The sequence below is a fragment of the Capsicum annuum genome, chromosome 5 (genome assembly GCF_002878395.1).
Source record: "Capsicum annuum cultivar UCD-10X-F1 chromosome 5, UCD10Xv1.1, whole genome shotgun sequence".
Classification (NCBI taxonomy): domain Eukaryota; kingdom Viridiplantae; phylum Streptophyta; class Magnoliopsida; order Solanales; family Solanaceae; genus Capsicum; species Capsicum annuum.
The window spans coordinates 15771927-15787174 of record NC_061115.1 but is presented as its reverse complement, the minus strand read 5'-3'; the positions used below and the strand labels follow the sequence as shown (position 1 = coordinate 15787174).

General features: G+C 35.4%; 1 protein-coding gene across 1 annotated transcript in view; it reads left to right on the top strand.

Annotated features, from left to right (window-relative positions):
* Positions 1 to 14839: 14839 nt before the first annotated feature.
* The window catches only part of LOC107866102, a gene marked incomplete in the record, with an annotated part of 3716 nt that continues 3307 nt past the window's right edge, over positions 14840 to 15248 (top strand). The window contains 2 exon segments of the mRNA XM_016712288.2: positions 14840 to 14969; positions 15106 to 15248. Of these exon segments, the coding sequence (XP_016567774.2) occupies positions 14916 to 14969; positions 15106 to 15248 (197 nt within the window).

Sequence of the window (15248 nt, the reverse complement as noted above, 5' to 3'; positions counted from 1 at the left end):
CCCAACAAGTCTCGGAGTGCATGTTGTGTACATGAACTCTAGTTGGGTCACCCTTATTTTAGAAGGGGGAGCCATCGGACGTATGGAGTGGGTGAAACACTGTCGCAGCCACTATCGACCATACACTCCCCTGAACAGCCTTGTTAGTGGACCTCAGCGTAGGTCAGCCTTTAGGTCATTCTTATCTGCATCATATTGAGACCTAATGGGACCCACTTGGTCCTACATAGGAGACTCACCTTAAAAGCATTGCTACGTGCTAAATTTTGCATTTTTTAGGGTGACAATGTCATTTAACGGAGTGATTTGCGAGATGCATGTTCTAGAGTTAAGGAAGGTGTATTTGAAAAAAGAGAAAAAAGAGTTTCGGCGTTTTTAGAGTTTTTCATGGCTTTTGTTCTTCACAATCCGAAAATTAAAAAAAAAAAAAAAGTTTAACCTTTTGCAACCATTTGTCAAAAAAAAAGCATCAAAAAGATTTTTTTTTGATTCCTTTAGCATGCGTTCATAATTCGAAAACTCCAAAAACATTTTTTCAATAGGAGTTTTTTTTTTTTAAGGAAAATTTTCAAAAAAAAAAATGGTAGAAGTTTTGTACATTTCATATGACGAAAATACCAAAACGATTTTTGTTTTATAGTTGTTGGTGTCATTTTTATGTGAAGTGTCAAACTAAAAATCCAAAAAAGATTTTATTCGTCTATCTATGGTCGTATCTCTCAAGTAAGGGTCTAGTTTGTTATTTAACCATTAACTGTACAATCTGGAAGAACTATGCACCCTTGATTCTCCTCTCTCAGGAGTGAGATACGTAGGCAGCCTATTGTGGGTTCGGAGATCTTATTTGAAAAATCCAAAAAAATGATTTTCTACACTCTTCATTTAGAGTAGGTGTCATATACTTCTTTAAAAGAAAATTGCAAAAAGAAAAAAATTATTTAATTGTTTCAATTTTCATTTTTCATATGAAATTCAAAATTGACAATCCAAAAAGATTTTCTTTGGTAATGATAGGTTGCATTTTGTATAGGAATAAAAAAAATTAAAAAAAGATTTTCTACACTTTTCATTTAGAGTAGGGGTCATATACATGCTTAAAATAAAACTACAAAAAGATTTTTCTCAAATGCAAAATTGAAAACCCAAAAAGATTTTATTTGGTAATCATAGATTTCATTTTGTATAGGAATGTTAAAGCTATAAAAATCAAAAAGATTTTCATCAATTCTTTTGACAAATTGTTATTTTCTTTTCTTCTTAAAGTTTCAAGAAAAAGAAAAAAAAAGAAAAAGATTTTGATTGGCCATTCTGGCAAGACTTCACGAACTACAGACACCTGATTCTCCCCTTTCGGGGGTGAGATATGTAAGCGCCCTTCTTGGGTTTGGTGATGTTTTCAAAAAATAAAAAAAAAGGTTTTGAGAAAGTGTTGAACTCTAATGCATTTTCTATCTCTTGTCCTGTTAGTTTAAGGTGGTTGGTTTGTGGTATTTTGACGGGTCCTCCATATTGCACCTAGTCGAAGAGAAAGTTATGGGCAATAGGAATACCGAGGTTGAGGTCACTAATCAGATAGAGAGTTCGGGGAATGAGAATTTAGAGGTTGATGAAGAAATTTAAAAATTAAGGCAGCAAATGATAGAAATACATCGAGCTTGGGCTAATGGGTTGCCGGCTCCTCCATTTTCCAATGATTATATGGAATATCGTTCTAGTTTTCTCCCGTTTCATATGCATAAATTCCCATTGTTGTTGACATGCCACAACATAACTTAGGATCTACTCCAGAGCGACAGCATCCAAACACTTCCCATGTTTATTCCTCACTCCTCAACACAAAATTACCACAGGCTCAGCTCCACCTGTTATTCATGCTTTTGCAGCCCCACCCCCGCCTGAACCTGATTCTAATGTCCATCCAACGGTTGTGTTTCCCTACTCTGTAAGAGAGCCTGTATTGAATATTTTTTCTAATCAGCATCATGCTATTGAGCCCATATTTAAGTCGACTAGTCCATATGGCTATACCCATCAACTTGAATTTTCTCTCGATTCTGAAACCGTTTATGACAGAAGAAAAAAAAGGAAATAACCAAAAAATTGAGAAGTTGGGAACTGACTATGAACAACTTGCAAGGACTTGGAGGGTACAAAAGTGTCTCATATAAAGATCTGTGCATGTTTCCAGATATTCATCTTTCTCTTAGTTTTAAAATACTGAAGTTTGAGAAGTATGATGGACATGGAGATCCTGTAGCACATTTGAGACGCTATTGCAACTAAATAAGGAGTGCTGGAAGGAAGGAAGAATTACTCATGGCATATTTTTGTAAGAGTCTTTCAGTTCTAGCTTTAGAATGGTTTGTTGACCAAGACATTGACAAGTGGAATAGTTGGGATGACCTAGCTAATGGTTTCGTGCAAAAATTCCAATACAATATGGTGTTGATTACAGACGAGAAATCCCTAACTAATATGAAGAAAAAGAGTACTGCAACTTTTAGAGAGTATGCAATTAGATAGCGTGAACAAGTTGCTAGGGTAAAACCACCAATTAAAGAAAGTAAGATAGTGAAGGTGTTTATTCAAGCATGGGATGAAACATATTATCAACAATTGCTACCTGCATTAGGCAAGCCGTTCATTGAGGTCCTTAAAATGAGGGAGATAATAGAAGAGAAAATTAAGACTGGTCGCATTGTGAGTTTTACAACATTGAAAACAACAAGTCAAGCAACTCAAAAGGATTCAGGAAGGGTTGGGGAGAAAAACAATGAGCAAGATGCGTCTGCTATTGTTGTTGGACAACGGGTACGGTCAAGAAGACCCCGTTGTCATCACTCTCAGGCTCAAACCCAAGTTCATGCTCAAGTTCCACATAATCTCTCCCAAAATCCATTATACTCTATTTTTCCACCTCCATATCTAGTGTATAATGCACAACCACATGTTCCACCCCCATCTTACCCACATTGGCATGCACCAACTCCTCAAAGTCATCCTCTAACTCCACAAATATACCAAAGCTCTTCTACGCTCAATTTTTAATCCAAGCCAAACAATGAAATGAGGTAGAAGTCAAGAGATAGCTTCACACCAATTGGAGATTCGTATGCCATTTTATTTCAGAGATTGGTACAGTGGGGCATGCTCACTCATCTCCTTAGGCACACTCTTAATCGGGTTCAAGAAATTTTGATCCTAATTCACGATGTGCGTATCATTGTGATGTTCAGGGCCATAGTATTAAAAATTATTGAGATTTGAAAATAGAAATTGAAAAGATAATTCAAGATGGATCAGTTATGGTACAAAACATTGACAGTAAGGAAAACTCTAGCCATGCTGATATGCAAACCGGTGGCTAAGTTGTCAAGATTAGCAAGTGAGAAGTCAGCCCTCTCCCTGCAATGAAGATGTCTGGTAGTTTGTTTTGTTTTCTTTCCTATTTTTCAAATTATTTCAGGGTTGTAGTTTGGAATCTAGCTTGTTTTGTTTCTCTGTTGTCTTTTTTAAACCCTTCTATCTTTGTTTTCAAAGGAATGTGGTGTCCCTTGTCGTTTTGTCTTACTTTAAGTTGTTTGTTTGTTTTCTTTACATAGTACATTTTTATGTTGGCTCTACTGATATGACATGCCTACGGAATTTTTAGCTAAATCTTAAACTCCAATTTAACCATGAAACATGAAATTAGAGGGTTAAGGTTAAAAAGCATCTGAGAAAATAGGTAGAGTGCTGAGATATTTCGTGACCATGTTGAAGCCTTCTTTGAAATTAAGTCCATTATTTTTTTTAGAATCACAAGAATAACTTGGCCATCAATTGAAAGACATATCTCAATTAGGTCAAATAGTGAATGTGCGATCATATGTCAAAAGCAATAGAATGGAAATCAACTCCACGAAGTCATGAGTCCTTCAACATGGGAAATGTACAACAAAGGTGGAGTTGTATGTTGGAAAAGCACAGAAGAAGTAGTGATGCACAGGCTCAGTTAAGTTAGTGCTATAAAATGTCATACATGATCTTTATCTCCCACTTTCCAGTTGCATGTTATGTACTTGCATTCTTAAGGATTGATATGATGAAGGCATTTCATTCTGCTATCCAAACATTGTGTCATCCTTCGTTTACCCCGTTTGAGCTTTAGTTCTATTTTCTTTCGTACCCCTCTTTGGGAATCAAGATAGAGTCAGAAAATTTTTCAGAAAAAAAGAAGAAGACAAAAGTATGTCAAAAAGAAAAAGAAAATAGAAGAGTGTCAAGAAAAATATAGTAAAAAAATCCCATAAAGAAAAGATTCAATAAAAGAAAAAAAATAAGAATCAAGCAAAAGAAGAAGCTGCCAGAACTACGCGTGACTTGATTCTTCTCTCTTGGGGGATGAGATACGTAGGTTGCTCAACTTTGGGCTCGGTCCAACCAAATCAATAATTTAGAATTGCCTAATCAAAAGAAACTGGGGTATGAGTTAATCGTCATTGTTTGGTCGATTCCAAAAGTTGTAAGTCCAACCTCACTTCAAGTATCAATCTTTGAGTATGTTAAGGCTAAGCATGCAAGGGATATAATAATACATTTGGGAACTACTTGTCTTCCTCAGCATAAAAAATCAAAACATAAATAAAAATGAGAGAGTCTTATTGGTGAAAACCTTCATGGACACCGTAAGATGATGGTAAGCCGAGAGAGATAAAAATGAGAGATTCTTATCGATAAAAATTCTCACGGGCACCATAAGACGACTGTGAGTTGAGAGAAACAAAGATAAGAGAGTCTCATTAGTGAAAAACCCTTACAGACACCATAAGGCAATGGTGAGCTGAGGAAAAGAAAATGAGAGAATCTTGTTGGCAAAAAACCTTCAAGGCGCCACTAGCCGAATGAGGTCTTAAATACAATTGATCTAAGGAAGCAACTCAGTTTCAAGGCCATTAACTCAACAACAATTGGTAGAAAGTTTGGATGAAAAGATCAAACTGCTTAATCCAAAATGCATGGCATAATCATTAGAGTTGACTGTCAGTTTTAGATGAATTTTTCATTTCTTTTTTTCAAATGGGAACATTCATTGTCTTTTCTTTCTTTTTTATATTTGTTTTATCTTTCTTGAGTCAGTTGTCCAAATAAAGAATTGTCGTTCTTTTTTCTTTTCTTGTCTTTGAGTCAAGTCCGTGTCCAAAAAAATGTGAGAAAATATTTCAAAACTGGCTACCAACTTCTTTAATTGCACAAATCAAGACAAAAGCTAGAACATGAAAGAGACATAATTATGAACCGAAAAAAATGGCATGCAGAAATTTTTATCAACAGAGAAGTCGAGGAACTCATGGAAATACCAGGGTTCAAAGGGTCTAACTAAGAAGTATGGCAAAGAAGAGATACTGTGTTTGTTTCAGTCACTCTTAATAATCTGAGTTTGGGTCAATGATTCAGCAAGTCAATGATCTATTCTATTGTTGGAAGCAAGGTTAAATATGATGAGGGAAAGAGTGATCGCCGCAAAAGCTAAAGACAAAAAATAGCCACCATGTTTTAAACTTATAAGTTTTCTTTAATGAAACAGGAAACATATTACCTTCAAAGCAAGGACTTCAGAGCATAAATATCAAGGGCTGGAATTCCTAGAATTTATAAATGCAGGAAGCAATGTTGCTGCACAGTTTTGATAATCAAATCATGGTAAAAAATCATCATCCTATATCCCTCGGAGACACACTTTCTTGTCCATGGATTTCAGTTTTCATTTGTTAGGTGATACACTTCTTAAATTGAACCTTTGATTCCTATAAAATATACCTTTTTGTTGAGTCATTTTTCTTTGATTCATATAAGAAGTACCTTTTAGTTGAGTCATTCCCTTTGATTCCTATAAGATGTACCTTTTAGTCGTCATTCCTTTTGATTCCTATAAGATGTACCTTTTAGTCTAGTTATTTCCCTTGATTTCTATAAGACGTACCTTTAGGTGAGTCATTCCCCTTGATTCCTACAAGACGTACCTTTTAGTTGAGTCATTCCCCTTGATTCCTACAAGACATACCTTTTAGTCGATTCATCCCCCTTGATTCCTATAAGACATACCTTTTAGTCGAGTCATTTCCCTTGATTCTTATAAGACGTACCTTTTAGTCGAGTCATTTCCCTTGATTCTTATAAGACGTACCTTTTAGTCGATTAATTCCCTTTGATTCGTATAAGACTCACCTTTTAGTAGTGTCATTTCCCTTTGATTTTTATAAGACGTACCTTTTAGTCGAGTCATTCCCTTTGATTCCTATAAACGTACCTTTTAGTCATTATTCCCCTTGATTCCTATAAGACGTACCTTTAGTCTAGTCATTCCCCTTGATTCCTATAAGACGTACCTTTTAGTTGATTTATCCCCTTTGATTCCTATAAGACGTACCTTTTAGTTAAGTCATTTCCCTTGATTCCTATAAGACGTACCTTTTAGTCGATTCATCCCCCTTGATTCCTATAAGACTTACCTTTTAGTCGAGTCATTCTCTTTGATTTCTATAAAAGAAACCTTTTAGTCGAGTAATCCCTCTTTGATTCCTATAAGACGTATCTTTTAGTCGAGTCATTCCCTTTGATTCCTATAAGAAGCACCTTTTAGTTGAGTCATTCTCCTTGATTCTTATAATAATGTGACTTTAACAAAAGTCCTTTGATGATAAACTGGGGCAAAATTTAATCCTTGTGTTTGGAACTTCACTTTTCTGGCAAATGAAATCTCTTTATAATAATCTTTGTTTGGGATAATTTTCTATTTAGTTTTGATGTGATTTCAGGAGCCCGCCTGAAGAATAGGGTGATAAAAATTGAAAATCAGGAGTCCGCCTGAAGAACAGGGTGGTGAAACTGAAAGTTGATAAAATTGAAAGCCAAGCAACAATTTGAAGAAATTACAAGTCAGGAGCCCACCTGAAGAACAGGGTGATGAAATTGAAAGTAAAAAATGGTAAGTCAGAAGCCCGCCTGAAGATCAGGGCAAATAAATGAAAGTCCAACAACAGGGTGAAGTAATTGGAAGCCAAGCAACAATTTGAAGAAATTACAAGTCAAGAGCCCGCCTGAAGAATAGGGTGATGAAACTTAAGTCTGGAGTTCAAAAGAAGCTAGATAGGTAGGATTTTGTAATTTCATTTATATTTTAAACTTGTAATTTTCATTCCTGATGTAATAATATAGCTGCGGACCGAAACCTCGACGGGACCTCACTCGACTCTCCAACTCGATATAGTCCACTTCCTCCAATCCTTTGAGATACCTGTCACTTGATTCCCTTATAACGTAGGTAGTTAGGATGTCCTGAGTCAAGATTCGGTTGTCCTTCTTCCTTATATTTCCTCCTTCAAATAATAACCGGGACTAAATTCTATCCCGTTGTCTACTTCTCTGTATGAAAACACTTTGTGTTTACATTCAAAGGTGGAAAGATGTAGACACATAATTTCGTCCCTTCACAACTTAGTTTTACCATTTACCCCATCTTACCAATTATCCTATCTGAGTGGTAATTTTTCCACAAGAAAAATAAAATAAATAACCACCTCATCATTTTATTTATTTATTTATTTTTATCTTTATCCTATTTAACAAATTCTAACAAATTTTATCTTATTTTAAACATCCCAACATCCTCTCCAATTAAAAAAAGGACATATCACCACCCTATACTCCCCCACCCCTATCCATGCGTCGCTCCTCCACCAACCTTATCTAGACACGGTTTTTCCATTTAATGGGGGATTGACTAAAATTTCCCCAAGAACACTGACTCATCCTCAGAGAATTGACAATTACCTAACATCACTTTTCTATTTCAAAGAAGAGAAAACACACACAGACCGCTAAATTCTATCACCCTCATCATTTTTATATAATACATACGCACACAATCTCACGGGGGGAGACACGAAAAAAAATCATTTTCTTCGTTCTTTCTTGGGCATTTTGGGAAAAGTGGGTTTTTCTCCTTCACAATTTTATACACAGAGAAGGTAATACAAACCCACACGACAGCTCCTCCATTCTTGGGACTGTACACATGATAAGAAAGGAAGATAGAGTGAGAAGGGTGAGGGAGAGATGGTTTTTGGTTACCGTTCCGGCAACATAGTCACCGGAATCCAACTTTTTCTGTCAGCTATCGTCCGTCAAAGCTCACCATAGCTCAGATTTGGACTGATTTTCAGCTCTCAGTTAGATTTCGGAGACTTTGGCTTCCTTTTGTTTGCGATTTGTCTTCTAATATCGTGCTTTTGGGGGTTTTTGATACCAGGCTAGAGTCATTTATTTTTATATTGTCCATCGGTTCTCAGATCATTTTGGGTTAGATCTCTCTATCCTGATTTTAGTTCGTTTATCATTGGGGTTCCTTGTTCAAGGATTTTGGAATGGGATTTCTTTATTATCGACGAAAAAAAGTTCTATCGAGGTCCATTATCTTTAACTCATTCTCTTTTCTTTATTTTGATTTGGTGAATTGGTTGTGATTATCTGTGGCATGATCATGATTGTTAGATTTTGTTGATATTATGATGTTATGGTTATGTGCTTGATGATGTGATTTCGGTGATATGTGAAATGAATTGGACTAATGTTTTTTGGTGTAATTGATAAAATCAAAGATAGATGGGGTGGAATTGAGAAATTTGATAACATGGGCGAATATAGATCGATTTTGATTTATTATTGTTTTTGTTTAATCCGAAATAAGCATGAATGTTGTTGCAATGTGATAAATTTATGATATGTTGAATGGATAGGCAAATGTAGGTTCAGGTATGCGAATTCAGAACTTGTATTTTTGGTTGAATGTTTGAATATGCATGTGAATGTTTCTTTCTAGTTTATCGCATTTGATATAAGTGTATTCATTTAGCCAGGAAATGCCCTGAGGTTTTATGTATTTATTCACCGAGAAATTCCCCGATGTATTATATTTTTAAAGGAGGCTCGTGATCAAGGCCTGAGGCATTGGGTAAAGCACGGGAGCGTATTAGGATTAGTATAGATTAGAATAGGATTTATTTTTTTGCATTTTTTATTTTGGACTGTATAATTGAACTGAACACTATATTTTGAATTTATTTTGTTTTGTATGTTTGATTGATTGTTTTCTTATATTTTGTGTGATTTATACATTTGTAATGTCATAATTAGCCGATATGCTCCATCAACCAATCGTGATCGAACCACGAGATCGAGGGGTGCCTAACACCTTCCCCTCGATCAATAAAATTTCTTAGCCAAAATCTCTGTTCACAAACCAGTTTTAAAGAGTCAAAACTGTTCTGAAAAGGGTTTCCAAAGGTGACTTGACACACCAGATTATGCAACGTGGCGACTCTGAGTTTTGAATATAAAAAATCTTTTTCAAAACAAATCTTCATTGTTGCCACTTAATAATAAATACCCTTTTGAACTTAAAATCAAATCTTTTTCGGTAAAAAAGGGGTGTGACAGGTATCACAATATCAAAACTGAAGTAAATACCTGAAAATATTGAAGTCTGAATCTAGTCTGAAAACACTGTAGTCTGAAAGCCTCTAAACTGTCCGAATAAGGAGTTGATAAGATATGTCCCCCAACTAACTCCATCTACTGAAAGCTAAACTGAAATAATGAAATAAATAAATAATCATATCATCCTCGAATGATGAGGACTCACTGCTAAAGTTGGCTGTTAAAATCTGGAATACTACTTATGCTCTGGATCTCGTACTTCTGAATCTATGATATAAGACACCATAGCGCAAGAGAAAAGTATGCGTCCGTACGTGGAATGTACTGGTATGCAAGTGAGGTAGGCTGAATGCATGAGTTCATATGCACGAACAATACTAACTGATTGAATAACATGGACGTGAGTACATGCATGAATACAAAATAACTGTAATTGAGATTGTGATAACATGATTATTGAGTCTGAGTATTGATGACATGAGTTTAATGATAACTAATATGACTGATAACTAAGTTACTATATCTGAAAGTCTTGATACGGATGGAACTAGCTAAGTTTCGTACGGAACTGAGTTAACTGCATCTAACAGTCCTGATTCTGTAGAACTATTTGAGTTTTATTATTGAGACTGATACTAAGACTGTGGGAAGTAGTCATCTAACCGACATGCCCCTAAGTAAGCTATTAGAGCGTTTTTGGGGTCTAATCTGTAACCCCAATTAAAAGGGGTGTCAATGCTACGCCACTGGTAAGGATAAGCTATAAGTGATCCCTCATCTAACAGGTACTCTAACGAGAACGGTAGGAATCCTTATCTAATAGGTTAAGACACCTCATCTACCCTCATCTAGCAGGTAGGATATCTCAACCTACGCTGGCTACGTAGTTCTGGAGTGCAAGGACTGCTTCTAAAAATCACACCCTCTACTAGTAGGTGAGTTTCCATCCTTGGACTCACCCGGTGTTCAATCCTACTCCCATATGAATAGACACTGAACTGAATATATTGTACTGTACTATACTAAGTTCACTGTATTCCGTTGACTAATGAAATATTACTAAATTCTATTATCTGAATGAGTTCATGAGACTACTGAGATTACTGAACTAATACTGAGTCTAGTGATTTTTTCCTGAGTCATGAGACTGACTGAATTCTACTGATCATGGTTTGACTAAGGGTATCGTGAAAACATGACACTGGATCTAGGCACACAACTAAATTGTCGGGTACAAGTACCCCCGAACTCGATAGCATGAAACTGACAAGACACAACACTTCTTGATTATAGGACTAAAGTTCATAATTCATAATAACATAAGTTGGGGATTTCATAAAGTACATGGTTATCATAATCTTATACATGAATGGAAATGTGTATAATGTCATCAACTAGCCTCATGATCATTCCATCAAACATTCATAATGCACAACAAAATCATAGAAGTCATTTTGATCACAAGGGTGAAGCATGCATTTATAATTTGGGTCACAATTGAGCAGAAACACATAATTTCTAGTCTCTTAGGCATTTTATCAAACACCTTACATGCACAACTTAGGGCATAGGTATAATCATCAAATTGCACATCATAAACCACTAAATTCATGGAGTTCAATTCACATGTTGTCATAGTTTCATAAAAACATATAAAGATTCCAACTTGGGAATCATATAACAATAATCACATGAACATTAACAATCCACAACATGAACATCATGATTTACAACTTAAAATAGGGTTCTTGAGCTTTATGGATGAAAGGAATCCATGAATGAACACTAGACATACCTTAGTACGTGATTCTACGAAGATTTTACGAAGATATTCTTGAATTTGGATCCTTACTTAAAAATCCTAAGCTTGTTCTTGAGGGATTTTGAGAGAAACCACTATAATTTGGGTGAAATAGAGTTGAATTACGTGTTTTTGGACTTATATAGGAGTAGAAAAAATGACCACATTTCCCTCAAAACGCTGAGCTGGAAGCTGAAAAATTCGGCAGCGTGCGATGAAGCATGCGTCACATGCTCTATCGCATGACCTGAGGTGTGGAATACAGTGTGCGTCACACGCTAATCGCATGTTGCTACTATTTTGAAATCCAAACATGCCCTAAATGGATTTCAAAAATTCTGAAACTCACCCGAGATGTACTATTGACTTGCCCCATCGTGACGCAGCTTGAAAATCAACAACCGGAGGTCGAGAAGGTCATGAAATAATTCTCCAAAGTTTGAAGGCTTAAAATAAGACTAAGTCTTTTACACTTAGCTAAATTATTCTAAGTGTTAGAGCTTTTAAGGAGCTTTAAGAAGCTTAATTTGACTTAGAATTTTGAGGGATCTTACAATGTGATTCTTAATCTTTGGGGATTTAGGGTTTACTTGGAGAGAAAAAGGGAATAATAATATAACTATTACTCTTTGGGGGATTCAATCTAGTGTTTTAGATGGTTTAGGGTGAGGTAAATGACTTAATTGCCCTCCAATACGCGGAAACAGAAACTGGAAAATTACGAGAGCATGATATGGAGTGGGCAACACGAGCTATGAAGCGCCGGAATGGAGCGCGCGATGCGTGCTCCGTAGTACCGAAATGGAGCGGGCGACGCGGGCATTTCGTGGGGTGCTGCTATTTTTGTGATCCAAACATACCCTTACGCTCGTCCGAAAATTCCGAAACTTCTCCTACACATGCCCCTTACATCCCTAAACCTGAATCAACTTAAAAATCTACATCTCAGAGTTGGGAACATTGATTTAAGGATCACTGAAGTTCCGGAGCTTAAAATATGACTAAGTCCTTTCAAAAACTTAGAAAAATTTCAGGTTATTAGCTCTTTAAGCATGCTAATAAGTGTGGTACCAATCGTGAATACTACGGGGTGGTAAAAATTTACTTCTCGTTGAATTCCCAGATTATCTTAACTTGTTATAGTAATGGAGAGATTGACGCTACTTTAGTGGTGGTCAAGTTTGTTGAGAAGGGGATCTCCCAAATGGGGAATCCTGGGTTTATTATCACGTGCATGTATTCTCAATCAATCTCGTTGTATGAGATTTTTTCAGTGCAATTTACATCTCTAGTGTTATTTATGAACTATTACAAGCCGAATTTACTTGGATTATACCCACAGATGGATTCCCGTTATATTTATCTACACTACTAATGTTTGAACACATATGTTTCATGTGTGTACCATGATTTGGCATTAAAAAAAAATTATTATCTAAATAAGTAAGATTATTAATATATATTATTTTTTGAGTTAGTTGTGACTTCCATTATTGATAGAGCCAGAATGTCACTAAGAGTACTAAATATAAAGACGTAACTCACAAAAAGAAGATAAAAGGATTCAACATATATGATATATACTTTAAATAAATTACTGGTTTACACTAATTTTTTGGCGAAAGAGGTGTTTATCAAGTCCCGTTAGATGTGGTGTACTATTAAAAGATTGCCATTACAATTGCACAAAAAAAAAAGACAAAATAGAAGGGAAATTTAGTCGAAATCGGCATCGCGAAATAAATTGAACAAAGAAAGCAAGACTGACTAGATAAATTATACGTGTGGGATTGTAAGACCTCATACTCCATGCCTTACCCCATTCCACTTCATTTATCATCTCTACACAAAGTAGCTATCCGTCTTAAATCTTCTTCAAAGTAAGTTAAAAAGAACCAATATTACACGACCAGCATACCAAAAATCTGTTTCAAATTGTTCTTTCTAACCTCACAATTCAATACTTCAAACGTCATCTACTCATATGTTTACTACACGATGATGCGTTCATAATCAATATTCTCAACACAAAAGTCAAAAGTGCAAAAAAGAAAAGAGAATAAATAAAAGGGAAACTGTCGAGATGGGCGATACGAAGTCAATTAGAACAAAAAAAGCAAGACTTACAAGTTAAATTATATTTTTGGGATTGTAAAACCTCACGTTCCATGATGTGCCACATTCTTCTTCATTTATCATCTATATGCAAATAGTAGCTATTCGTCTTAAATTTTCTTTCATAAAGGCCGTGTATTTTTTAAAAATGTGACATGGGTGTGACATGGAAAGTAAAGAGTCTGTGCAACTTGGTTCTTACCTCATATTCCAATCCTTAAAAGGTCATCTTCTCACACGTTTACCATACCATGATATGGGCATAATCAAAATTCTCAACAAAAAAAAGCTGTGTAGAAAAAAAAAAAAAAATAATAAAGTAAAAGGAAACTTAAGATAGGTGAGCGAAACAAAGTGAATTGAAACAAATAATGCAAGATTGAGAAATTAAAATATGTTTGTGGGATTGTTAGACCTCACCCTACATGCTTTGCCCCATTCCGCTTCATTTATCATCTCTACGCAAATAGTAGCTATCCGTTTTAAATCTTCTTTATTGTAAGTTGGAAAGAACCAATATCATATGACCATGACAAAAAATCTGTACAAAGTTTCTCTTTCTAACCTCATAATTCAATTTGTTAGAGTTGTGACCCGAATTTTGTTGATCCGACCTTGAAAATTTCGCGGTTTGACCCATGTGTGGTAGTGTAGGGGCCTGATCCCGGAGCCCATTACTGATCCCGTTGGGGGTGCGGCGGCTTCACCCCCACGGTATATGGACCCGTATGTTTTTGGGCCTAGGATTATTTGTACGCATGTATTATATAAGTGCATTTAGTGGGTCATTTTGGATGACTACGTCTCCAAAATTGTACTCTCTCCATTATAGTGAATTCCTCTGCCTCTGCCCGTAGTTTTTCCAGCAAGAATTTTCACGTAAATCTGTGTGTTCTTATTTTTCTTTTGCTTGTGGTTTGCTTAATACTGTCCGATTGAGAACATAATCCTTGAAAGGTCATCTTCGCATCTTCTCAATTGTTGAGATTTTCTTTTTTGATATTACAAAATAAGTGGATTTTTTAAAATTCAAGACAATTGTGGAGACTTTTTTCTATATTCACCCTTCCTTTTAATGAGGTTCTTAACTACTTTTCATTTTCTACAAGAATACTTTTGGAATAATTAAAAGGTTAATATTGGAAAAAAAAACCTTTAATTTTATACTTAAAATATTTTTCTTAAGAGGTGTGTTGTATCAGAACAATTCACTTAATATATAGCAGAGGAACATTGTACTGCAATATGTGTTTAATAGGGCAACAACGTTGTCTAACTTTATATGGTTATTTTCGTAATCCAAACTTTTAAATTGAGGGCTTCCCACTTTATAGAATAAATATGATATGATAACTGTGATGCAAGCGCAAAATCAATTTATACCAAATTATTTTCATTCTTGACTTTTTCTTCTTTTTTTTGGGGAGGTGGGGGGAGGGGGGTGGGGTTCAGTTACATCTCTACTATATATATATATATCTCTTACTTCAGTAAAATTTATTAAGAACTCAACATAAATACAATGGATCTTAAGCTTATTTCTTGTGTTTTCTTCCTGAATCTCCTAATTCTTGTGGTAATTTAATTTTCATATTTTTCTCAACAATGTAAATTGATTCTAGCGAGGAGTAGTATTTTGTTTAATATTAGTACTACTTATTGCTTAACTCTGATTAAGAGTAATTATATATGTTGCTCACCTCATATGGCAGGTTGCTTATGAAACAGATGCTAGAAAAATGGTTGAAGACAATCGTCAGCAAGCCCTAAAAGAGAATTCTGAAATTTACTCATTTTATTATAAACAAGGAGCTGATGAAAATCGTCAGCAAGCCCTAAAAGAGAATTCTGAAAT